At 38.4% G+C, this 26,391-nt stretch overlaps 1 protein-coding gene across 1 annotated transcript; it reads left to right on the forward strand.

Annotated features, from left to right (window-relative positions):
* The first annotated feature begins 29 nt into the window (after positions 1-29).
* On the forward strand, positions 30-21,279 carry OSTF1 (osteoclast stimulating factor 1). Its single transcript, XM_065657456.1, has 10 exons — positions 30-190; positions 10,239-10,285; positions 10,930-10,980; positions 11,064-11,127; positions 14,064-14,117; positions 14,523-14,630; positions 15,086-15,135; positions 15,251-15,329; positions 15,799-15,897; positions 18,767-21,279. Exons 1-10 carry the CDS (start codon positions 157-159, stop codon positions 18,823-18,825), a joined length of 645 nt encoding a protein of 214 aa, XP_065513528.1. The 5' UTR covers positions 30-156; the 3' UTR covers positions 18,826-21,279.
* The last annotated feature ends 5,112 nt before the right edge of the window (positions 21,280-26,391 follow it).

A 26,391-nucleotide genomic window follows, 5' to 3' on the forward strand; every position in this document is an offset into this window, starting at 1 on the left:
TCCTTCCTTCCTGCCGCCGCCGCCCGCCGCGCACCGCTCCGGGAGCCCAGCGAGGGCCTGCGCCGCCGCCCGCCCTGCCCGGCACCGCGGGCCTGCTCGTAGGCAGCTGATCGCCGCCTCGCCGCGTCCCCCTGCGTGCTCGGCCCAGCCCCAGCCATGTCGAAGCCGCCACCTAAACCGGCCAAGCCAGGTAAGGGAGGGGCCCGTCGGCCCGTCGCGTCGCCCCCCACCCCCTCACCGGCCGCGCGAAGTCGGTGCGGGGCGCGGAGCGGCCCGCTGCCTGCTGACACGTGGGCGGCCTGGGAGCCGGGTCGGTGCTGTCAGAGCCGGGAGCCCGGCTGGCGGGGAGCGGGCCAGGGCCGCCATTAACCTCCGCATCGCCTCCTCGGTGCCGGGGAGCGGGCAGCCCCTCCCGCGGCCCCAGCGCCCGCGGCCCCGCTGCAAGCGGTCGTGGAGCTGCCCTCGGCACGCAGGCAGCGTGTCTGGCCGGGATCCCGCGCCCGCTCCGGCTCGGGAGGACGTTCGAGAGCTCCGGGGACAGAGCCGTCGCCCGCGGACGGGACCCCCGTGTCGCGGGCTGTCGCGGAGCCCCCTCGTCCCCGGCCGTCGTCCGGTGAGGCGCGGCGCGGTGCCCAGGGCGCTCGGCGCGGTGCCGTGCCCGGACAGCGGCGCCTTCGAGGGGAGGCTTGCGTGGGCCGAGCTGCACAGGAAACCTTTTAACTTCTTGAGAAACAGGCGTTGCAATACTCTGAGGTTTGCCCTGTGATTGCGTGGATTAGCGATACACTGATGCACGAAAATGGTTTTATAGTATAGCTCCTTTATTCTTCTTCCATGGCATCCACCACTTTGCCTTGGAGGACTCCCCGCAGCCAAATCCGCGATGTGTCCTTCCATATCCTGGTGCAGATGTGCACGTTTTCCTTTCTAGTGCATTTAGTTATCAGTACATAAATTCCTGCTCCTGCAGCCTTTTCAGATTAATTTAGTGCAAAGTCAGTTTCAAAAAATCAGTAACAATCACACATTTTTCTAAAAACAGATAGAAAAAAACTTTGGAAGTTGCGGTTTTAAACCTTGGAATAGAAATGGCATCTTTCAGGTAAACATACATTCCTCTGTCAAAATTTAAGCCATTAGATATAGAGTTGGGTTTTTTGTTTTTAATAAGGAATTGATCAGGAAAATTCAATTGCTGTTTATCATGTTTGCATATCATCTCCCAGTATGAAAGGTTGAATTCTTACTTTAAAATTAAATAGTCATTGTGAGTGCAATTAAATAGATAAGACTAGTTGATGTCTCCCAAAATATGATTATCTGATCCCTAAATTCATTTGAATATCAATATTTTAAATATTATTTGAAGTAAGTATTTTTTTAGAAATAATTAAATACATAACCTACTTGAGTATTGTAACTAGACAGCTCATAAAACAAGTTTTAATTTGAAGTCAAGTAAGTGCAAACCTAATTTAGGCCATTTAAACCATCAGTCTCAACCTTCCCATGGAAGAAAATGTGTTAAAGCTCTCTGAATGCAGAGTTTCATCCTTGGAAGACCTTCCTCTGCCCTGCAGTTTGCTAAGCCTCTTTGAAAACAGCTTACTTGAAATTAAAAGGCAGTAATAGAAGGATTGCTGTTGTGGACTCTCACATAAAACCCATACTGAGGAAATCTGTGGGCTACTGAAAGGGTGTGGTGTGCCTCTTAACAGCCAAATACGTAAGAACAGTAGATTTTTCAGATTAAGTTGATACTTAAGTTTTATGATTTACAAAAAAATTAGTTAAATTTAACCTAAGATTCTGTAGGAGTTAAAGGCTCTAGCCCTACCTGACCTGCAGCAGCTCTCAGAGTCAGATGTGTTATGTCTAATACTAGGTGTTTCTCACTAGTTTGCTGGTGTGCAGTTTTGTGGTATGCTTGATCTAATAAAATGCAGACTGCCGTCAAAAGGACAGGTTCCCTACCCCTTCCATTCCCTGCCGCCCCCTTTCTATTCCGTTTAGTGACATGACAAGCTGGATCGGTGCTCTGACTTTCTATGTTAAGTTATTTTTATGTGTAATGAACTTGCTGAGCTGGTTTACCGCATGAGTACTTGACACAGCAAACGGAAATGGGTAGAAATAAATGGCTGAAGAAGGAAGAGGAAGAGAATAAGAGAAGGTAGTGGCTTTCAGAGCTCTTTAAGGGTAAAAAGATTAATTTTGCCAAATCCCTAATTTTTGAAGAGAGTCTTATGGAGGCTAATGTGTTGGGGTTTTTTTTCAAGGCATTTTAAGGAACAGTCTGTCTTCTAGCATACTCCAAAATATTTCTGTAGTTGTATGTCTGGCTTTGTTTTGTCTATGATATCAGTTACACCTATGGTAGTGTCATCGAATTCCTCAAGATTATAGATGTTAAAATGTGCTTATTAAAAACAGATAAATACAGAAACTGCAGTGTTGAAACAGTTGCTACAGCAGCATAATGATGTTTCTTTTGGTGGCTTTGGTGAAATGTCTTAGTGCATTTGGTCAACCTGTGTTAATTTTTCATCACTGACTATTATCAGGTATCCAGTCTGTAACCTGGGCTGTGACCTGTGTCAGAGAATGGCAGACCTGCTTGCCTTGCTGCTGCATTGCTGCAGTCCAAGACAAATAGAAGAGAAAACAAGACATTGGTTGCTGTAGTCCTTTACTCCATGTTCAGGAAAAAAAAAAGAATACAGGCTAGGTAGAGATTAAAGGAGATATAGCAGGTGGCTGGGAAGTGAAATAAATATTCATCCTTTCTAAAACAGTGAATGTTCACTGTTCTTCATAGGGGTGTTGGACATAAGACTTGCATGACTAGATAGTGCTTTAAAAATGTGGGGAAAAAAGGAGGTGTGAAAGGAGAAACACTAACTAGCTATAGCCTTAAGTGTGGTTTTCTTCAGTATATGAGAGCATTTTATCTGACAGAAGGCTCTTCTATTAATCCTGTGGCATGCACAACATATTAGGATTTCAGTTACAGAAAGATGATTTTGACATCAATGTGTATTAGACAATCATCTGATATGTTTGCTGACACTTGAGCTAGTATTTTGGAGTCTGTCGTTTTCCCTTTAGTAAGGGGTAATTACTGTTTTTAGAGGCCTTCGAAGGCTTTTAATTTCTAGTGTTTTGATACCTTTTTTTAAAAAAAAAAAAAACGCCAGACAAACAAGTGCCTAGCTTTACTTTTCTCTTGGGGATCTGTATTACTGTTTTCTAACTATTTTCTTTTTAAACTTGCTACTGAAGGAGTGGAGTGGGAGTTCAAAATTGCAGACACTTTCTTTTCTGTCAGTGTTATGCAAGGGTAGGGTTTCTCCTCTGTCTTTCAAAAATTCTATTGATGTCTCAAATTACATTATTTATTGCAGAGTTCATAAACTTCTTAAACATTCTGTGTTGGATGTTAATCCTATTTACAAAAGTTACTTATTAGGTCCTTTGAACTTGGCAAGCTATATTGTCTTCTGCTAGTTGTCTCATTGAACTGTGCTCTCTATCTGATTGTGTGTTTTTCATTAGGGCCTTACCTAGTGTGCAGCAACAGCTTTTGGGGAGATGAAAGTGGTGTATTGATATTTAAAGAAACTTTACTTATTTTCATGTTCTCCAGATGGAGTGAGTAAGGTTTGTTGATCCTGGCCTAGAGTTCACACAACATTTAGATTTTATGGAGAAAGACCAGTCTTTGTCCCAAGGAATTTACAGTTTTAAATTATGCCAATAGAGAGGAAGAGAGGCAGGAGGATAACGTATATAATATAAAGGGTTACTTCCTTGAAGTAGGTCTGTTGACTTTCCAGCCACTAGTAGTTGTCACAGTTAATAAGAGGATTCTGAACATAAATATTTAATTTGAATCACAGTCAGGTTCACTTCACCTTAAATCTTAGGTAAAGTAGAAGCTGTGACAGCATTCACAGGAGCAGAAGACCTGCACTGAGTCACACGCCTAAGGTCTTAGCAGACCTGTAGTCAAAGAAAGGTTTCTATTAGCTAGGGAGATGTGAGCATATGAATGTGGAAAAGTATGCTGTGGTCATCAGCTCTAAGGTGAAAAAGACATCAGAGGAACAATTAAACAGTTCCAAGTTTGCTTTCAACGTGAATTTTAAATTTTCATTTCTGACCCCAAACCCTCTTCGTACTGCAAGCTGCTGAGGCCACAAACAAGCTTCCTACTAGTGAAGAAATTCTGTGTCTTTGCAGAAATAAATTTGGTAAGAGGTAGAAGCTTTCACCATCAAACTGTGCTAGCCAAAATTCATTTGGGAAATTGTGTTCATAGGTATCTTCTGTGAGAATATTCTTAATTCTGATTTTCTATAAGCAAATATTAATACCATTTAGATACTCAATGGTGTAGTCCATGGTTGTTCCTGGGCTACCCCAGTTTGTCATCTACACTGGCACGGTCTACCCTTTGCATTCTTTTCAGCATGTCCCTGAACAGATACCTTGGCTTTTTTGTTGTCTATTTAATATACCCTCCCCCCTTTTTCTCTTCTCTTCCTCCCTTCTGTGTGCCCTGTGTTCACTTCCCCTTTCTAACAAGCACAACTTAGAAGTGGAAGATGGTTCTCTAAAGTGGGGACTGCCACTTTTTTCTGTCTCAGTTGTGGCAGTCCTTGAATGCTGTGTTGAACTCTGTTGTGTCTCTGTGCAAGATCCTGTGAGCAAAATGCCATAATACAAGTAGCCCTCCAGTAGAACATATTTCCATTACTTTTATTCATGCTTGAAGGTCTGGGTGTAAACCACCATATTTTCCAGGTCCTAAGAAGCCAGAAAAAAATGTTTCAGTCTGGCCAATAATGTCCTTGAATAAAACTGCACATCTTCTAACAGACATGCAGATCATAACACAAACATCTCTTTGCTTACTAAGGCAAACTGCAAGCATATCACAAATTATTCTGACCTGTATCTTACCTTTTATATTGTCACTTGACCAAAAGATTGTGACTTTGAATTGCTGGTATACACTGTCAGGTTGTGTAATTTATTTGAAGGTTCTTAGGCCAGTATTGAGAAAACAAACACACAGTCCTTTTGCCATCCTGCTTTCTGTGAGATGAGGCAGAACATGCCTCTTGGTTCCTTCAGAGAAATTAATCTAACCTTGTATCAAAATTCATATTCCCAGTTACACATATTCTGTGAGGGAGACTCTAAAACTAGCATAGGCCCTGGAACATGCAAACTGTCCTTTTCCGCCCCTGCCCTCATCCTAAATCTTATGCATATTTTCTCTTTTTGTCTCATTTGTTACAGATGGGGATTCAAATTAGTAGTTTTCCATCAAGCTGGCTAGAGACAGTACCTGATTCTCAGCTGCTCTTGTGCAGCCTTATGGGAGCAAGGGAGAAGATGGCTGATGACAGTTAGCCCAGGATTAGCTTGAACCCTTATAGGAGCTGATAGACTTTGAGTTTTCTAATTTATCTATAGATGACCGTGGCCAATTCTTTTTTTCTTGAGTACAGAGATTACCCTTTTCCTGTATTACAGGCACTGAAAGTGCTTTGTGACACCCACTGAACCTGTTTATCTGAAGTAAGTTAATTACTCTGATTTTTTTGGTAGTCTAGAGCTGCTCACTAAATGTAGCTAATGAAAATATGCTGCATCAGGATCAGCATCTGGTTTGTAAAATCTTTTTTGCCTCAATGAGATTTGATTGTGTCTGTCAATGGCAGGTGGAGCCTGAAATCATAAAATGGTTTTGGTAACAAAAGATTCACATGAGTTCACTGGGGCTAGGCCTTGGTAGCTGCTGTGAACATTGGCCTACTGCCATGGTTATTTTCTTAAATAAAATAAATGGCTCTTGCACTGAGTACCTCTTTTTGGTCAAGGAAGTAATATAAATTGACTCTTAATGAAATTGCTTTCCCTCCCCTTTGGTGCTGAAAGTTCAGCGTAACTCAAATGCCAAAATAAGTAATGCCATGCAGGGATGGGTCATTTTATTTGTTCGGTGGGTTTGGTTTGGTTTTTTGTTTGTTTGTTTTGTTTTTGTTGTTTTCTTTTGCCTTTGCCTTTTCCCGTTCCTTTTCCCTTCCCTTCCCTTTTTTTCCCTTTTCCCTTTTCCTCTCCCCTCCCCTCCCTTCCCATAAAAGATGGAAGCTGGGGTAAAGAACAGAAAGGAAGTGGGAAAAAGAAGCATCACTGTGAGAGAAACAGTAACTCCTTGTTGCGAAAACACTTAGCACTTACTTGGAAACCATCTCATAATGATGCTGCAATTAATTAAAAATTAACCTCAAAATGGCTAGGATGAAACAAAAAGCTCCTGTTTTTTTGAGAAAATGGTCTCTTTTTTATTACTTTGTATTACAAAGCACAGCAGTGATCTTGCTTCAGTTCAGTACATATCAGAATCTGCATTTTTAAGCTGTTACCTCAGTTTCTTCACTTTTATGCACTTTATCTGGGACAGGGTCATATTAGAAATCTGAATTGCCTGTTTCCTTTCCTCGTAAAAGCAGAAGTAGTATATAGGAGGTGTTATCCAAAATAATTTGAAGGGCATAGGTTCGTCCCAGCCTGATAAACCATTTGGTTTATATTGCTGGTTAGAGAGAATTGTTAGTTTGACTCCTTTACCCTGTTGTTTTGCTGGGTGAGGGTTTGGCAAGTTGTGGCTGGGGGAGTTTGTATGCTAAGAATAGTCGTATTTGTTTAGTATGTGTAATAAGCCACCTTTTTTATTTGTCAGATAGTTGTTTTACACATGTTTAATGCAAATTGCATGTGAAGGGAAAAGATAACCTTATGACTAAAGTATGGGATTGAAAAGAAGAACCATTTAAATTTGTCCCTGCATTTAGAAAAAGATTTACTGTGAGACACATCACTGCACTGCACTTCCATTTACTCTGTTTTTAAGAGGGGTACTCCCCTCATTAGTCATGCTGAGAATAAAATCATTAATGTTTACCTGGTGCCTGAAATCCTGAAAAGGTACCTGTGTCTTCTGTATTCTACTTATTGTGTCTTCTTGAAGTACATGGGGAGGTGCAGTCAGTCAAATTTGATAAGTTCAGATTAGTGCTAATGTATTAGTTCTCCATCCTACGTAAATCATACAATGTGATTCATAGTGGAGAGATGGTAGTAAGGAGGAGCACAGGAGGTCATTAGGAACTTTCTAATTTTTTGGTTCTTCCAAAGGACACCCTTTAATAAGTCTGTCTGCATGCCTAGGGATGGGCATTGCTAGATAAAAGTACTTCAGGTGATTACTGGTGCTCATGTACCTAGTAAGATACAATTCGTCAGTATTTGCAGAACAGAGATTTGAGTTTAATGTGTCTTTTGCGTCCTTACATTTTGTTACTTTAAATAATCTGGACTGATTTTTTTTGCCTTAAAATTTGGCACAAATAATTGCCATGCCAAGTGCTGAAGTCCTGCTCTTAGCTCTTAAATGCAGGAGCATAACCAGGCTTAATGTCTGTTTACCAAGAAACATTTAAAAGACTGGTACCAATAATGAGTAGTGTTTAACTCCCATGTATTGTGCTGTAAAATCAACATTAACCAGACCTGCAGTTCTATACCTGCGAATCTGTACTTTGTATTTGATGACAGGAAAATACTTTAGAATGTGTTGTGCTGTGTGTGACACCACAGCTTGACATTTATGGAAGTAACTCTGTTTCAGATGTACAGAATTTAAAAAAAAAAAAAAAAAGAAACAAACCAAAACACAAAAAAAACCCCCACAAGCACGAATTGCCTTTTGTTTAAACAACATGTCAGCAAGACTTTTATCAGCATCAGTGTTTTCATTCTTATTTTCCTTGCCTTAGGGTGTGATAGCTTTAGATGACCTACTGACAAAGATGCAGTACATTATTACAGGTCACACATATGACACACATATCTGTATTTCTTGCTTTTCCCTGTCTTTTGCCATCTTCTTATTTCCCCTTTTAATATTTCTTATTCTTCCCTTTTGCTGTCCATTTCCTCTTTTTACTTACATAAAACCCTGAAAATTGGTGGGTGATAGTTAAAGTCACCAGTATGCAGTTCTGTCTTCCATTTCGCTGTCATCTATATAAGAAAGCCAAGGAGGAGGGGCAGTACTCTATGTCACCCATCCTGTTTTGTCATCTTGTTCTTTTTGATTGTTTGTTTTATTTTGTTTTGTTTTGTTTTTTGTTTCGTTTAAATTCTCTCCAGCTGCAGTTCAGACATTTAATTCTGAAGCTCTTAGATCTAAGACCCATTACTGTCCACTCTTGCTCATCATTTCTGTATGGGTAACAGACAGAACAAAGGTTTCATCTTTATTAGCTGTTGCCACAGTGCAGGTATTTAGTTTCTGAGGCAAAGGTCTAAGAAGTCTTGGACCTTTTATGTCTAGTAAATGGCTGTTGTGTGAGAAAGAGAACCAGTAAAGCCAAATGGAGGATCTATAGTGCTATTAAAAAATAAGATCTGGGAGTAGCATAGGGTACAGTTACAAATTGGAAGAAAAATCATATATACAGTCTCTATATATATTTAGCAATCTAGAAGATTTACGTGGATTGATTTTATGGTTATACTTTTACATACACGTCGCTCCACAAAAGCCTGAGACAGAGGACTACAGAAAAGTTTTGCTTAGTAGTTACGCCTTGGTAAATGCCACTACATAAATATGTGCTGTGGCATGGCTTTTGCTAAGGAATATCCAGAGGTATTTGAAACATCTTTTAAGAGCCACCTCAAGACGGTGGGATATGCTGCAAAATGTCAGCTTCTATGATTGAGTACCATCCTTCTTTCTCAAGCCTGTCAGCAGATATAAATTTAGACTGACAGTTCTAAAGCCCTTAAGTTAACTTTCGAAAATTATCACTGTTGTGGGTACGATTTTTGGCAACTGGGGTAATGAAGAGTACATCTAGCAAAAAAAGGGCAAAAAAATTTCAAGCAATGGTTCTATTTTATGGAAAGGTAAAGGCTTATTCTTGAGATATAAGGAAACCTACTTTCTCATTACTCAGTTCTCTCTGTATATTATACTACACCAGATTTTTTTAATGCACACTTGAATATACAGTACTAACCTTTGACAGTAAGCTCATCAGTTTCTCTGAGGATACAAAACAGCCTGGGCTAAGTGTGGTCTAAGTAATGCATTGTCCTGATGCAACAAATACTGTTTCAATCACTAATTAATCTATATAAACATGCAAAGTATAGTGTAGGACCCTGAAATACAGCTACATCCTTAAGATATTTAAAAGTAAACAAACCTACATACTTAAGACTTCAGATATTTAAAAGTAAACAATACAGAACAATCTTCATAATACATTTCTCCACCGAGTTCCGTGGGCTTCAGCAGTTCAGCTAATAAAAGTATGTAAGATACATGTTTCTTCTCCTGTACTCTTCTTATACTTTCTGCTTTGTGCTCTTGAAATGTACCTATATTGGTTTGGGGTTTTTTTAAAAAAATGTTTATAGGGATGCTTCTTTTGCAGTTTATGCAATAAAATTTGTACCTCTCTGCATTAAGGTTATCTTTTCTTGGCTTGGATGCTGCTGACGGTGTTTTCAAAACTGTCCTGTTAAAATAAACATTGCCCACTTAGTGGAATTGTAAATACTATAGCTTATTTTAAACATCTGAACAGAACGTCTTGTCAGTTGTACATTCCATAAATAGGACTTGATGGCCATTTGTCATTTTTTTGCATGCAATGGTTTCTGTGCTACTGCATGATTTTCCTAGTTAGTAACAACTGAAGTAAGGATGAGAACATGTTGCAGACATCGGTCATTATTTTGTTTATTTTTTCCTTAATCTTGTATCATTTGACAATATATGATATTGTTAATAAAAATGTATACAACATGTATGAGTGCGTGAGAGTGTATGTGACTGAAACTACGATTTGCCTCAGAAATCACTGGCAATACTTCAGGTGACTTCCATGGTGATCTGTGAAGACTGTGTTAGGTGTGCACAAGAGACAGCTTACATTTCACTGAACAGTTGGCCCATTGCCTTCAGAACCTGTGCTGCTAGGTTGAGTCTTATTCATCATGATTTTCATTGACGGAGGCATAGTATAAATTCATTCAGCAAGCAGCTTTAAGGGTTAAGGAAAGTAATTTATTTGGATTTGAGGACTGTACATGTATGCTGTGTTTAGAAGATGTGATACTGATACTGTTTTTTTCTTTTCTTTTTTTAGGGCAGGTTAAAGTGTTCAGGGCCCTGTATACATTTGAGCCCAGAACGGTAAGTACATCTAGATTTTAGGGTTTTGAGAAGCTTAGTTTTAGTCTTGTCTATAATAACATTTCTTCATTTCTACTAGGGTTGACCTATTAGACTTACTGTCTTTGTTCAGTAAAAAAGCCTGTTGATGGATATAGGTTCTTAATGTGACTAAAACTGTCTGATTAATCATCACTCTCCTATTTTAAGTCCAGCCTTTTTAAAAACAGCATACTTTCTTCTCTAGTGTCAGTTACCTGCAATCTAAGATCAGCAATTTAAGTGACTTTTTTTCTTTTCTTCCAAAGGCAACAAAGATAATTGAGAACTAAGAGATATGATGAACTGGAACCAACCAAAAAGGGAATGAAGTTAACAAACACAAGATACTTTTCACTGCTTTTGGTGCACCACGTTCTGTTGGAAGGGCCACAGTCTTTTTCTTTAGTTGTCAGGAAGATCACAGATCCAGAAAGTTACCTGTAGGCAAGTCAAACTACAGTATGAAAGACGGCGAGGGTATTGTCTAGTTGCTAGAGAATTAGGTTTATTGTTCTTTTGAAAGAAGAGGTGAATGTACTCTTCTTTATCCAAGTATTTGCTTTACTGAAATGCACACACTGAGATTTTTGTTTACTCTTCCTTTTTAATTTTTTTTTTTAAAGCCAGATGAACTGTACTTTGAAGAAGGAGATATCATTTACATCTCAGACATGGTGAGTGTAACACATCCCATACAGTCTGAATACTTCTGAGATGCAGCATATCCCCTCTAAAATATTTTCACTTTTCTCTGCAGAGTGATACAAATTGGTGGAAAGGAACTTGCAAAGGGAGAACTGGACTAATTCCAAGCAACTATGGTAATGTCTAGAATATTTTCATGTGGTAAGATCATTCACAATCAAAGGAAATCACTAAATAAAAATAACTGATACACTTATTTTCAGAAACTGATCACAGTGTTAGCATTTAACAGTCCTCTGCCAAAGTGTTTCAGAATACGTCTGCAATAGCAGTCAGCACTGTACATCAGCAATGGACAGGCTGTCTTATGTTTTTATAACCTGGAGGCAGCTTCAGTTTGCTAACTGTTCATGTTTCTGGTTGTGCAGGTAACAGCAATTCTCAGTTCTCAGTTTTGAGGGCAAGAGCACTTGGATCTAAAGTATGGTTTTACAGGTGGCACATGGAAGTGATTGACTTGAATTCTTGACACTCTCAATGAACACACTGCAGTGTTTAAGATCTTTTCATTAGCAGTGTCTTGGCTATATTACTTCAGTCTGTATATTGCCTTTTTTTAAGTAGACAGGATGGACAGCCACAGCCTTTAGTAGCTTTCAGATCGAGAAGTCTGACTCAGCGTGGGGTGGCTTCTTACAGAGATAGATAATCAATACTGGAATTGTTAAGTAAACCTGCATATTGACAGGAAGCTAAAACAGATTGTGAACAATTCTGTAGACCTTTGTGAGGCTTTTTTCCCACTTAAGTAATAGGACTGTTCTGTTTGCCATTTGTTGCTTCTTAATGAATATATTCAGCCACAGAAAACACTGTTTTCTTGGGGATTAAATATCCTATACCAGTTTGGACTGAATAGAAATTGTTTTTTCAGATTCAACTACAATCACTTTGAAAAGCCATGTGTACAGACAACACAGCACAATACTTCCAAGTCCTTCCAGGAAAATGTGGGCGGAGTAGCAGTGTCACGTGACAGATTGCATCAAAAGTGCTAATACATTAGAAACTGTGGTTGCTTTATGTTGTTGCTTCTTCACTAGGAGACATTATGGTAGTAATGCTACAGTTCGCTGCCCTGACTTGTAGTTAGTAGAACTACATTAATAGAAGCCTATGGTGCAGTTATTGAGAACATGGCATCAAATTTCAGTATAGTTTGTGACTTTAAGACTGATTCTACTCTTGCCGCCTCTCAGAGGTGGCCACTGTTACATACAAGAATAATTTATACATGCTTACCTATACTCAAATTTCTTTTCAGGATCCAAGTGTGTAATATTCAAAATAAGGCAAAAAACTTACTAATTCAGTTTGTGTTCCCATTAAGATAGTTTGGAAAAGTTGCTTCCAGAGTGCTTTACTGAAAAGTTATTTGAGCAACAATTTAACTTCCATTTTAGGTCAGGTGGAGAGGTGTAAGGTGGTGGTGTCTCTGTAGATTTGCAAAAATTTCATGTGAAAGCAGAACAGAAGCCTCTGCCGACCCTATGAAGGACGAGTACCAGGAATATGTCTTCTGATTTAGACAAACTGTGCAGAATCCCCAAAGGCCTGCTGCCACTGTTTGCCACCATTAGGACTGCCTAGGTTCAGTGTTAACCATTAAAACACTGTCATCTCCTGTGCTCTTCTACAATGTTTCCGCAAATGGTGGAGACAGGTCTGAAACTACCGAGTGTCTGGTTGGGTGTTGACCTCTACCTGCTAGGATTGAAGGAACACATTTGGAAAGACTGTGAATAGAAAAGACAGGATCAGTGCTATCTGTGTTAAAAATACTTATTGTTGAACTTCTGATAAGAATTTTCTGAAGACAAAGTGATTTTTAGGCTTTTGAGACAGTGTTATTAGGTGAGTGTTAATGCTTTTTGCTGTGCACAAGCACCACTCAGTATGACTGGCATGTTCTGCTTGTGTAGTGTCTGACTGCTCTGGCACTGGCTTCTCCCATTCTGCATTAGGATTCTGTTCACTGTTTGCACAAATTTTTTTGTAACGGAATGATCAGAGTCTAGCATTTGTGTTTTGTTTTACTTACACCTAGAGAGATAAACATGTGAAATCTTGCAATTAAAAGCATTGTAGGAGAAATATACACCAAAGTAAGAAGAGCTCTGGATAGGCCACAACAATCTTGAGAGTTTCATTAACATTTCTTGTAACTGATACAGATATCATTTCCCTGGATTGGATCTGATTACAGTAAGATTTGATCTGAGGAACACCTTTTCACATTCTCATTGTCTCCTGTAACAAGCCACAGTGTAAGGTCTTAGAGACCCTACTCATCTCAGATTGTACACTGTCCTACTTGCCTGTACCCTTAGTAGTCACATGGTTTTACACCTAAAAACTAAGTTTTTAAAAAAGTGTTTCCAGGTCATGGTCCCACTTGAGACCGCGCTGTTCAGTTTCTTTTTGCTGTTGCAGCAGCACAGTGACTATGAACTGTTTGCTGCTCCTCTCTAGTGAAACCTAAAGCTTGTGAGATTAAGAAGAGGTCTACAGAAGTGTGAACTTCAATCTGCCCATCACTGCATATGTTCTTTAAGCAGTTTTGTTTTGCAGACCTCCTGCAGTTTTCCAGGGAAAATAAAAAATCTCCATAAACCAAAAAAGAAGCCTATTGACAGTGGACTTTTCTAGTTACCCTACACAGACCGCTTGGAAATAATTCACTCATAAGTGCAGATGGCAAGCTGTAGGTTTAAAGCCTAGCCAAATGCAGCCTCTCAAAACCATCTTACAAGTGTAGAAAGAGAAGTAACAACAGAGATGAAATATTTCCAGATTCCCAGTGGCTTGCAACTGCTTATCAATTTGATGCTGTTCTTCGAAGTTTTCACAAGCTCTTCTCTGAATTGCTTTCCCATACACAGGAAATTGAAGTGCATCTGACTAGTCCATCAGTCACAAATCTCCTTTCACGTTAGAGTAAAATATGTATTACTGGTTCTTCTGGAATAAATCAAAGGTTTATTTCCACACAGGTGTGAAATATCTGTGCAGTTTCATAAGTAGTTAGAATTTACTCTCTTTTTCATTTCAGTGGCAGAGCAAGCTGAGTCTATTGATAACCCACTGCATGAAGCTGCCAAACGTGGTAAGTGTGATTAGAGTTTTAGTTGTATAATGCTGAAGGATGATTTGTTTGCTTTCTTTCAAAATAATAATATATTTAGAATGAATATGTCCTGTCTGTTTTGGTTGTCTGGTATCTTGAACAAGTTATCTGTTAAGTTTTGCAGCTTTCAGAAGCTGAGCTGGTTTACAGCCTGAAAGAATTGCCACTCTGTGATTGTATACACAGTAAAAGTGTGGAGTGGAAGAAAATAATGTTTGTTATGACTTTGGTTGTTTTATGAATTGTAGGTGTTGGTGCTAAACGCTTTTTCTCCTAATAAATTCATAGGAGGGCTCACACCCTTCAGAAAGAACAATGTGCCTTTAATGGTTCTGTTAATTTTTCAAAGAAAACAAAATGATAAACACTGAATTTGTCTTTCAGGCAACCTGAGCTGGTTGAGAGAGTGTTTGGATAATCGAGTTGGAGTCAATGGCTTAGACAAAGCTGGAAACACAGCTTTGTACTGGGCGTGCCATGGAGGCCACAAAGGTAACAGAGTTAATTTGAAATAACTGTTCAATGGTTTTCTTCATCTGCTTGTTAGACTGATTGCTAAAATTGCAGTACTAAGTAATAAAGACAGGATTTTTTAAATGTCATTCTGGTTCTTTTAAAAGTTAAAGCTGAAGGGAAGTTCAGCTCCATCAAATGCTCTGTGTTTTGTTGTTGCTGTTGAAGCAGACATTCAAATCAGTGTAACATTTAGAAGCAGAGTGGAAAGCAGGACAAACCAAAAAGAAGTACTGTATTGTTTTGGCTATTTTATGCAGTAGCGTTTCTTTGTGACTGATGGTTGGTTGCTCAATGCTGTCTGACTGTTACAGATTTTCATTAGCTGATTGGATGTCTCTTTCATTGAATCTTAGACAAAATTTATCCTACAAATGCAAAAAATCCCATTTGTTTCCATAATTTTTTATTTTCCCACTCCCTGTTTTCTGCAGATATAGTGGATGTTCTGTTTACCCAGGCAAATCTAGAGTTAAACCAACAGGTAAGTTAAACCAACAGACCTCTACAGTAGAGGTGTGGTGTTATTAATCCTTGGTACAAGCTGAAAGTTTTTTTGCTGTATTTTAATCCTGTTGCTTTTCCCTCTAACTCCACAGAACAAATTGGGAGACACAGCTTTGCATGCTGCTGCATGGAAAGGTTATGCAGATATTGTAGAGATGCTGCTGGCAAAGGGTAAAGATCTTCACCAAGATTTCAACAATTTATGTGGCAGACTAGATTCCTGAATGTTTATTAATCTGTATTTTTTTTAAGTGTTTTGCTGTAACTCAGGTAAAATCCTTAGCCAGCTTACCTGCCTGACTTTATAAGCCTTGCAGAAAATTCTGGCAGCTGTTTGGAAAGTAGACATCTCACCTGCTCAAGATAAATTTCATCCTGCTTTGCAGACAAAATTAGGCACTTAACCCCAGAACAGCAATGACATCTGCTTCCTGGAAAGGTAGAGCAGCCAGCAAGTTCCCCAGCCAACTCTAGCTCATGGAAGAGCATCCATAGCTCTTAGTATGCTTCTGAATGGTCCACAGATGAGATTCCCTTGTCCATTACTGGTCGACTCATGCTGCTGAAACTTGTATCATAATACCATTGCTCAAGAGATAGCTGGGACAGTGATTCATGATGAAAATTTTCTATTATAAAGGGGCAAGAACAGATCTGAAGAACAATGAGAAGAAACTGGCTTTAGATATGGCAACCAATGCAGCTTGCGCTTCCCTGCTTAAGAAGAAACAGAGTGCAGGTATTTTTGATTTTCTTTTTTATTCTGATACATTTTTTGGTTTTAGAGGACACTTAATTTTTCAACCAAATATCAATATGTTCATAGCCCTAAAACCACTTGTGGGCTACATGGGCTAAGGGTTGTGTTTGGAAGAGTTCACTTGTGAGGATTAATTCAGCAGAGCTGTGATAGAGACCTGTGGTTTATCACATTCAGTGTTACTGACCACACAAAATGCCATCTGGTGTTAGCAAGGGGCGAAAGAGTTCAGAAGATGTGAAATAGTAAGGAAAGGGAAAGAAATGGAAGACAGGCGCTTCAGAGTGGAGAGACAGAAAGCAAGCAAGGATGGGAAGTACTTTAAAAGCAGTATACCACAAGGGACAAGGTACGAGAGTAAAATGATGTGGTGTGTTCTCCCTTATGCCTGTCTGTTCCTCCAAACTAAGCCAAACACTAACAGATGGTCTTCTTTTGTTTTCTTACTGCTAATGATTTTAAATTTCTTATTCCTATGTCTCTCTGAGTGGCTCTCTAATAGAGAAATAAAGAAAGAATGCTTTATCAAAATAGTCTCACTGCCCCCACTTGCGTTCATCTCTCCTAATAGCACAGTGTCCATGTACAAAAGATTTAAAGAGATACAAGGATATTTTTAAAAGCATAGCAGAGACTTACTTGTTCAGTATTGCATAATTAATGTCATCTGTAGCTTTCAGGAGGCTGAATTTCAGGTGGGAACCCTAGGTGAATTACAAATAAGATCAGAAATTAATGAAAAACACATGCTGAGTTGCAGCCTGTATCAGTGGGGTATCCAGACTAGCAACTGTATTGTCTGGCACAGGGCTAGCGAGAACAGAGGAATGCTAACCTGTAAGCAGTTAGTAGCTCTGGGATTTAATGGTGGAAAAGCTGACTGCAGCTTTAGAAGACCAAGAAGAGTAATTGCAGCAAAAATACTGTCCAGCTATTTGACAGAAGTAATATCATGATTTCCCAGAAAACCTTGACAAATTATTTCTGTCAGTTTTGACTCTGAAGAAACCAGTTGTTACAAAGGGCAGAATTTCTTCTGTTTCCATATTTATTTTTAATGTTAGTTAATCCCTGTTAGGAGCACTTATTTCATCTTTGTCAGTTGTAGGCACCTGGTGCAGGAATATTCTCTGTTCTAATGTCTCTAATAATTATATTAATGTTTCCTTTTCTGATACTAGGTAACTAATCTTTTGCTTCTAGTGCATTTGCCTCACTCACTCTAAATTAATTTTGTTTTGTGGCTGACTGATTTTTCATCCTTAGTAACTTCCTCTATCATCAGTCTCCGGTACTCTCGCACACTCTTTTTTCTTGTTTGCCTTGATAAAAGACCTGATGTTCTCAGTCTATCTGCAGTTTCAGTATTAACTTCCCTGTTAGTTTTTCTGTCTTAATTTGGCCTTTTATAATCTTTGTGACACCGCTGATCTGTATACCTTACTTGTATTTTGTGTTTTCTTGGTTATTTTTATTAATTTCATTCTTCAGTGTCTATTGATTCTACATTTCAGTATTTCCAGTGACTGTGAGTGAAACAATTGTTATCTTTCAGATTCACTCTGATATCAATAGTTTTCCTGTCCCCGGTTTCAAATCTGTTCCTGTGTAGAAATGGCTTCTGTCATAGTCCGTCTATAAAACATTTTGTTTTATCTAAGGAAGCTTACTTTACTTCCGCCTAAATGTTCAGTTTTGTGTTTTGCATGTATACGCACGCATTCGAATGTTACGATTACTGAAGTACTTTCTAAGAAATGACAGCTATTAAAATCCTGTCGCAGAAATGCAAAAAGACTCTGTCATTTTTGCTCCTGAATGGGGGAACAATTGTTATACAGAAGAAACAGGATTTGTCTTTTCTTGAAGTATGGCCCTTCAGCACAGGACTCTACAATTTCTTTGCTTTGCTTTCTTCCTTTGCTGATTCTCCTACTCAAAAAGGAAAAAAAAAAAAAATCTGTCTTAGATTTCTTTTACCAAAACAGTTGATCAGGTTAGTTTTAGATGCACTAATTTTTCTTCTTCTGGGATAATATGGTTATTACTTCTGTGAATTATGTCAGTCTTGTTATGCCTGCACCTGATATTTTTAATACTTCATTTTAGTACATTATTGCAAAGCTGTGACTGACTAGGATCTCGTGGTTCCTGGCTCCCTGTAGTACAATATAATATACATTATATATAATCCGTATTCCTATTCCCATATATTTGAAAACCTGTAGCCAAATAATTATCTATCACAAAAAGCCCATGCTGTTTATCTTTGTGCAGTCCCAAAGGTAGATGTAGTTCTCCAGGCACTGCTGCACATCTGGGGAATATACTTTAATACTGCTGTTTTCTGCTTGCTGTCCTTCAATAGCAAAAGCTCATAAGTAGATCTAAGAAATATTTATTCAGGAAAAAACCCTAGGTGAGAAAAGACAGAGAGGAGAGAATAGGTGGAATGTGTTTGATTTTAAGCAGAGAATGGCAGCCAGCTGGGCACTCAATAAAATCATAGAGGTTTTTCAACCAACTCACCCGTCCTTTCCTTTGCAATTTAAAGGTAATACATACAGAAAATGGAATTAAAGAGTTCCAGCTCTGTTCTACGGGTTCCAATGAGCCAGAAGATGGCTCTTGAAGGTCACAGGAACAGACCAAATCACGTATTTACGCCGTGTGGCTACTGGCTTAGCCCTGTCTTTGAGATCCAGACCTACAGCCCCATCTGTGTAGCCTTAGCATCTCTAAGTGACAGAGAAATCAGGTTTCTCAGGTGCTGGTTTGCAAGCATTGTAAATATGAGACTTTTCCTGATTTTTATCCTGGATTAAGATAGAACTTTTTTTCTTTCCAGGTACAGTCCGAACATTAAGTAACGCAGAGGAATACCTCGATGATGAAGACTCTGATTAGCTTTTTTGATTCAGCCTAAAGAACTATAACTTGCATTTCCTATGTCATTCCCAAAACATATCTTTACAACTGTAAAAGTATCTTTCTTAGACTATTGCAGTCTTCCAATATAGCATATAAATGAGAGGGTGAAATCATGCTTTCCAAAGGAATAATCTTCATGTGTGCGAGAAGGTGCCACATTTTAAATCAGAGTTCCTTTGGAATTATCTCACAGGGGAAATGTGGCATACCCTTGTTGAATGGGCAGAGGACCATCTTCTAAACTCACAGGTTTCATCTCAGGCCTTCCCAGCAAGTGCCTTGTGTCTCTCGAATGCGCTCCTCAAACTGAAAGGTCCCTCTGGGATAGCAGGACACCACTGCTATAATTTCCCCAAATCTCCCTGGATATAGGTTGCATTGTGCAGATAAAATAATACTGGCAGAGTCAGTACTGGCTGACAGGCATGAGTAGAGATGCTGCTGTAGAGAGTGACCTCTTTTGCCCACACAGAACCAACAAGGCAAGGTTTGACATACATATATATATATATATATATATATATATATATATATAAATTTTTTATATATATATAATTTTTTTTCCCCCATTCCTTCCTGTACCCCTCTAAGTAAGGGGTAGAATGACATGGGACCATCTGCCCTGACGCTTTGTTTTCTCTATTGCTATGGGCTCAATCCCTGAAATGTAAACTCAGGTGAAATGCTTGCTTAAGTCAGTTTTGCTTGACAAATACACTTAATGTTGGACTTAACAACTTGATTATTTTGCTTTTTGAAGTGCATTATGCTGAAACTATTCTTAGTGAGAGGAAGACAGAATATTTTTCTATTTATCCTGCATAACTTTTTTTTACTGATCTCTTGCTTTTATTTTTTAAAAGTGTTCTTATATTTTGTCCTAAATTACCTCAAAGCTTAAGTGTATTTGAAGGAATGAGGGAAGATGTATATCAAATATACCACAGGAATCTTTAGAAGAGATATTTGAAGCTGAATAAACATTTAAAAAATGTGTTGCTTCTTCCTGTGAATTAAAGAGAACTAAAAAATAAATTAGACCACTTTCAAGCTTCCCTGCAGAGTTAAAAAATAAGTATTTCCTTCAAATTGCTCAAATAGCTGCAGCCAAATATTATGCCATACTGAGGGATACTTCCTTACTGCAATGGTAAGAAAATGTTACAAGTATTGGAGATACAATCTAATTTTCCTTTTTTGTTGCTAACTTCCCTATGAACGACTGTGACAGATTGAGTCCAACACAGCAGTCTGCAATGCTTAAAAAAAAAAAGAAAATAAATGAAAAAAAAAAAGTAAAATAAAAAAAAATTTTTAAAAAGCTCTTGTGAAAGATTGGGGATAAATGAAAAGCACTTGTGAAAGACTGGGGATAAATGAAAATCACACTAAGTCTTTTAGTGATTAAAAGAAGTCTAGAGCACTCATAACATCTCACTTTAAAAAATACATTGAACCAGATTTTTGTATTTTTATTATTCTGGAAAGAACTAGATACAAATAAAGCTTGTTAAATGAGCACTTACCAAAGGAGGCAGCATTTGATTGACCAGAACCGTGTAAGATGGAGGCATTGCACAAATAGTCATCTGCAGATATAATTCTAAATTGTTTTAAGTGTTACAACCATAGGACAAATGTTTTAACCCTATGAAATACTGTGTTCAACTGAACGGTAATGTTTTATCTTGTGTGAACTTGAAGAGCCTAGAGAGGAAGAAATAAAAACCAAAGACACCAAGTTTTTCTCTCTAGCTTTCATTGGAACCATGGTTGAACGTGACCCGTAATAGACAGAGACTGTCCTGCTTCACATTTTATCGAACAGCTGTTTTCACTAGCTCAGACTCAGACTTCTGCCACAGTCAAGACACATGTTATGGTGCATGCTGTTGATTAACATGACGCAGTTTCACAGTGCAAGCAAAACAATGTGTTACGTGTCTTTTTCCTGCACGGTCAAAATTCTTCATTGTCATGGAGAGAATGACATTTCCCAAGTCACTGTTTTCTCTATCAAGCTTTGGAGGCAGAGTTTGTATTCATAAGGAAGTCTTAACATGACGTCTTCTGCTGCCGTGGGTTCAACATTCTTCAAGTTAATTGCAGCATTTGATTTAAAAATTTAATGTTATAGTGAGGTCTGTGGAACTAGCTGCTGCCAGAAGACTCTGTGTTCTTCTGCAGACAGATGTAGGTGCTGCAAGGGCATAATGGTGACAAGAGCAAAAGCTGGGCCCAGAGATTGCCTGTGAAGTCCTCATTGGAGTGTCCTGGAAGAGACACATAACATCAGAGGGCAGCTAGCAAGTGCTATAATTTGTTTTTAGGACCAAAATTACTGCTTTTTTGGTTGTTGTTGTTCACGACTTCGTTTTTCCTCATGCAACTGTCTACTTATCTTGTGAAATACAAATCACTGTGCAAATTTCCAGGCAATAAATTACTTTTTACCTAACTCTAGCAGTTAAGTTTTGAGTTAAACAAACAAAACCCAGAGCAAAACTCTTAGAGTTAGAAGAAATTACAGCTAGAGTAAGACGATACAATGTTTTACTAGTTAGGCAAACCTGCTTACTCCCCTTACTTTTCTCTGATGTGTGTGTCACTACAGGCTCTTGGATAAATTTAAGACTCTTTCCAAGGACAGCTGCTTTCAGGTTTGTAACAACAAGAAGAATAGGCTTTTAAGAAGAGCAGCAAAGTGAAAGTTGTCAAGCTCATGGGGTTTGCTGACTGCACATTTAAGGGTATTCCATATTTCATGCTTCTGGTTGAATACATGTGTGCCTTTCCTTTGAAAATCAGCTCTGTTCCAGATGGAAGTGCAGTGCTGTTTGAAGATACAAATTGTTCTGATTTATTTGAGGCTTTTTCAAACTAAACCAGTACATTTTGTTTCTACTTCATCAAAAATCAAATGCTTAATCCCTATTTTCTAGAAGAGAAAATGAAATATTTATTGAATTTACTTTAGTATGGTTCTCAGAGAGTCCATATGGATAATCTTCAAGTTATGCTGTTTTACTAAGAAAAACCCACCTTACTGAATTCGGTTCTTAATGTCCCATCGCCTGAAATGTAATTTACTTAGAACAGTTAAGTTCACACTAAATGTTTAAACTCAGTGTACTATTTTCTAACACACTTCTCTCCAGTTTAGAACCCTCCCTGCCACCTGAATCCTAATTTCTCAAGACAGCATCATGTTCCTTGTGTTTGTGTCGTATATCAAGGACCAAAGATTGCTGAAAGTAAGTTAGCCTGACCTTGTGATCATTTCAGTTATGTGCTACAAAGTCAGGTGTTTGAGCATTTGGCATACATCACTGAATTAAAGATTTGTTTTCAGCCACCGACAGCTTCTAATGAAGCCATTGAAACAGAACATAGAGCATAGCAAAAAGTAATGGGCCATCAATTTGCTGCTTCTTGAGACAGATGTAAGCTGAAGTTACAGAAAGTGTTTCAGGACAATGCTAGTCATACTGTGCTTTGATCATATTGGGAGACAGAAAGAAGCAGAAATGGTTCTGAATAACTTAAAACAGGATTCTTCAAAAGAAATTAGTTTTATACCAAATTAATTTGATACCAAGTCAGTATCCTCATTTGCTGAACAGATGAAAAGGCAAAAGCTGGGGTTTTTGTTTCGTCTGGTTTAGGTTTTGGTTTGGGTTGGGTTGGGGTTTTTTTCATTTGGTTGGTTTTTTTGTTTGTTTTTTTTAAGTTACACAATAAAAAAGCAGAGAAGCTAAAAATAAGATGATAGTACAAAAGCAGTTCAGAAAAATGTAACTTTACATCACAGGTTCGGGGGCAGAATTTGGAATGGTGGTTGTGTCTGCCTGTGGCAGGGAAAAAACTACCAGGTACCCATTTACCTGATGCCTCATGTCTCCTGGCTGATAATTGATGCTGAAGGTGATGTGTCCAGCCAGCAGCCTCTCCTAGAAAGCTGCATCACTACTTTAGTCTACTTCATTCTACCCAGCTTAGTGGCTTTCCTTTGGGCTCCGTAGAGCAGGTCTGTAGCATGCCACAGAACTCTCCTGGGAGACAGGTTTCTTTGAGAGTGATCTTTGACCCATGAGCAACGTCACCGGAAAAACTGGTGTGGTCCAGCCAATATTGATCCTTTCAATTATAGAATCGGGGCAATTTCCTGTGATTGTGACCACGTCCTGAGGTCGGAGGCTGAGGGAGCCTGTTGCAAAGGTAACAGTAATTTACACGGGGTTTTTTAGTGCATGTAGAACAGCACAGATCTTGGCAGGGTACCAGTGCTCAGCAGTTCCATGTGCATTAAGTTTCTGCAGCCAGAAAAGGGTCCATAACTCACTCTGTTCCCTTGAGAGTTAGAGTTTTCACTGAAATCCTGAAGCACGTATCAGAGGACCTATATCTGTTCTCCACCATCACTTGGGAGCTTTTCCTTATAGAGGTGGATTATTTGGAATATGTGCTATTTCTTAGATTGAAAATCCATATTTCTTCTTCCTCATCTCTCCAAAGACTGACTCTTAACTTAAAGGACTTTAGTGAGATTTCGCATAAAACAGATGTGAAGACATAAAGTACCACTAAGCAAATTGGACATTTAAAAGTGTATTATATTCATATTTCTGATTTGAAGGTCTGAAACAAGTCTCTGGAAACCAGCAAAAATACATGGGAAATGGAGTAACTCTGTTTTTAAGATCAGTACAGACCTGGTTTTGTTTTCATGATTTGTGTTGCTTAATGTACTATATTTCTGCTCACAGCTTTGCTGCAGTCATACCTCCAATTGACTTCATGTCTACAAGGACATACTGAACTGAATCCTTAACCCTCTTTGGAGATGTTCAACATAAAATCAGAATTAAATCCTCAAAATTTACATCCAATTTTAATGTCTTTCCTATTCAGCAGACTTCTAGATCACAAGTAGCTCCAGAGTGTTAGTAGTTTACCTGCAGCTTTTTTAATTGAAGGTTTTAATTTTATCTTTTTGCATAATTTCCCTAAAGTAGGTAAAGTTATGGCACATTTCACATAATCTGAAGTTCATGGAAGAGCAGTACATTTCCTTCTCAGTCTATCAATTTTTACTTCTCTACAAAAGCTAAGTTATGCTTTTCTGTTAAAGCTATTTTCCCGGAAAATCCCATGGAGATCTGACACCATACTGCCCAGCTATGAGTTTAAAACAAAAGAGGAACAAAGAAACAAAAAAATGTGTCTGGACTGCATGCAGTTATGCTGAAAGCGAGAGTAGTAACCATTTTATTAATGAAAAAGTTGTGCAAGAGGCAGGTCGAGTAGCAGGCATTGTACTTAGGAGAAACTTATGTAGATTGATTGAAGTCCTGAGGTAGCATTTACTTCGGTTTTAACAACTCCATCTAATCAGATAAGGTGGCCAATTCAGTTAAAATGCTGTGAGAACTTTCCTAAAAAGTAGTTTCCACAAGGAGTTACAGCAGTGGAAAGTCATGGAGTAAACAAAATGCTTCCAGATTTCATCCTGCTAAAAGGCTATAGAATGTTCTCTAGTCAGACAAGAAAAATTCAAAAGCACTTACCACTGCAAAGGCAGAACCACTGCAAATGGCTTTCTCATCAGTAGGAAGATCTCTGAAGATGGGCAGTTTCCATGTGTTTCTTCCAACTAGTGCTGAAAATACTTGAATTATTTCAGTAGTTGTGACAAAGTTCAAGTTAAATTAGTTTGAAATGAAAAACCATTATTACACAAGAGAAAATAGGTTGAAAGGGTTTGATGATGCTTATGTTCAACAAGGAGTCATTTCTATTGAGTTTTACCCAAAGTCAGGCTACACCACACGTAGCTTCAACAGTTTTCTTACCACTTAGAGATTACAGTTTTACTGGTATCATTTTAGGGGAAACTCCAGTTTAGTGTTATGTTGCCATTTTAAGGGCTCTTAGTTGTTAATTAACTGAGCTCTGGCTTTGCACTTTTCCTAGTGACAGCAGTTGCCTGCAGCCTGCTTACTGTTAGTGTTCACATTTCACTCTAATACTTTAAACAAAATTTAATATTCTTGTGCTAGTCTTATTTTTCCAGTTGTTCAAACTGGACGACCAACTGAAGTGCACTGTACCCATCTCCTTACCTCAGTGACTGGATGTCCTTTGACTCTTTATCTTGAAAGTTAAAGAGAAGGAAAAAAAACCAACCTAAACACATGGACTTTATAACACTAATATTTTTGTTGACATATGGGATAGTGGAAACTCCTGTGTCTTCTCAGATGCGAAAAGGTGAGAGTCAGTACAGTGTGGCATCTCTTTGCACACAGGGTAGAAAGACCAGATATTTAGTTACCTGAACACTGACATATTGGCATTATTTTTATGTAAATCCATACAGGCAACCTGAAAATATTGCTACCTGGTTGTACAGTTAAAGTGTGCACATATCTGTGGCTTGATTTGGGGCTTTCTAAAAATTAAATGGTCATTTGTCAAAACTCACTTTCAGGTTTCCGGGAGGCATTTGCTTTGGCCTTAATTCAGAAGAGTGAATTTCAGTTTCACGTGAAAGAAGTAAAAAATGTTTTTCGCATGTTAGGTGTTTTTACATACTGGTAACTTAATGCTTTGAGAGACGAGTTGAAAAAAATATGCTTAATACTTCATGTATTAAGACATATATTGAAAAAATCTGGTTTTTTACAAAGTAATTAAGAACCGCTAAGCATTGATTGATTCTAAAGAACTTCCCACTTGTGTTAAAAGACAATTTGCCCCAGTCGCTGCTATGTTAATATATAACTGATTTTTGCTCCTGTGTATCAGAGCTTTATTATTTAATCAATTGTTTTGACTTGATTTTAAATAAAGTTACGTAATCTAGTGATTTCCTGCATACTATGCTCTGAAAATTGATCACACATGTGGCTTGGTGTACCCAAATGCATCACATTCAATACCTATCAAGTAGAATTTTATAGTAAGTTAAGTGGTTCCTCTATTTGTTTTTAAAGAGCAAAGCTGAATTATTTTGCTTTCCGTATCAGAAGTATGAAGTCTGCAGACCTCATTACATCCTATGTGCATTTGTGTTTTCTGAGTTGACCAGATCCTAGTAATTATGCTGTACAAACTAACTTAGTGTCTACACAAGGTGACTACACAGACAGACTTTGCGAAATGCAGCTGCACTTGCAGTCAAGCAAGTTGAAGCTAAAGAACTGCGCCCAGTCTCAACTTCTGGTTAATAGATGCAGCATAAAATAGCACAAAAATATTACTTGCTCACTATAAACTGAATGAATTTCTTTCCTTGAATTTTTCATAACTTTCTTCTGTAAAAAGAAGAGTTATATTTACATACAAGAGAACAAGGCCTGATTTGTAGAACATTCTGATTGATTGTCTTGATAAAAACACATGCACAATTTTCCTGTATTGGACAGCTGATTAAACAATCGTCTCAGTTTACATGAATGCATACCCTGTGATTACAGTAGAACTTGTTGGTTTTGATCAAAAAATTCTGGTGTAAAATTTTCATCCTGGCAGCATATTTGC

This window comes from Caloenas nicobarica, chromosome Z, assembly GCF_036013445.1.
Source record: "Caloenas nicobarica isolate bCalNic1 chromosome Z, bCalNic1.hap1, whole genome shotgun sequence".
Taxonomy (NCBI): Eukaryota; Metazoa; Chordata; class Aves; order Columbiformes; family Columbidae; genus Caloenas; species Caloenas nicobarica.

Coding starts and splice junctions, on each gene's coding strand:
- OSTF1 (XM_065657456.1), top strand. CDS start 157: ATGTCGAAGCCGCCACCTAAACCGGCCAAGCCAG. Junction 10,286..10,929: donor ATACATTTGAGCCCAGAACG/GTAAGTACATCT, acceptor TTTTTTTTAAAG/CCAGATGAACTGTACTTTGA. Junction 15,330..15,798: donor AGAGATGCTGCTGGCAAAGG/GTAAAGATCTTC, acceptor TCTATTATAAAG/GGGCAAGAACAGATCTGAAG.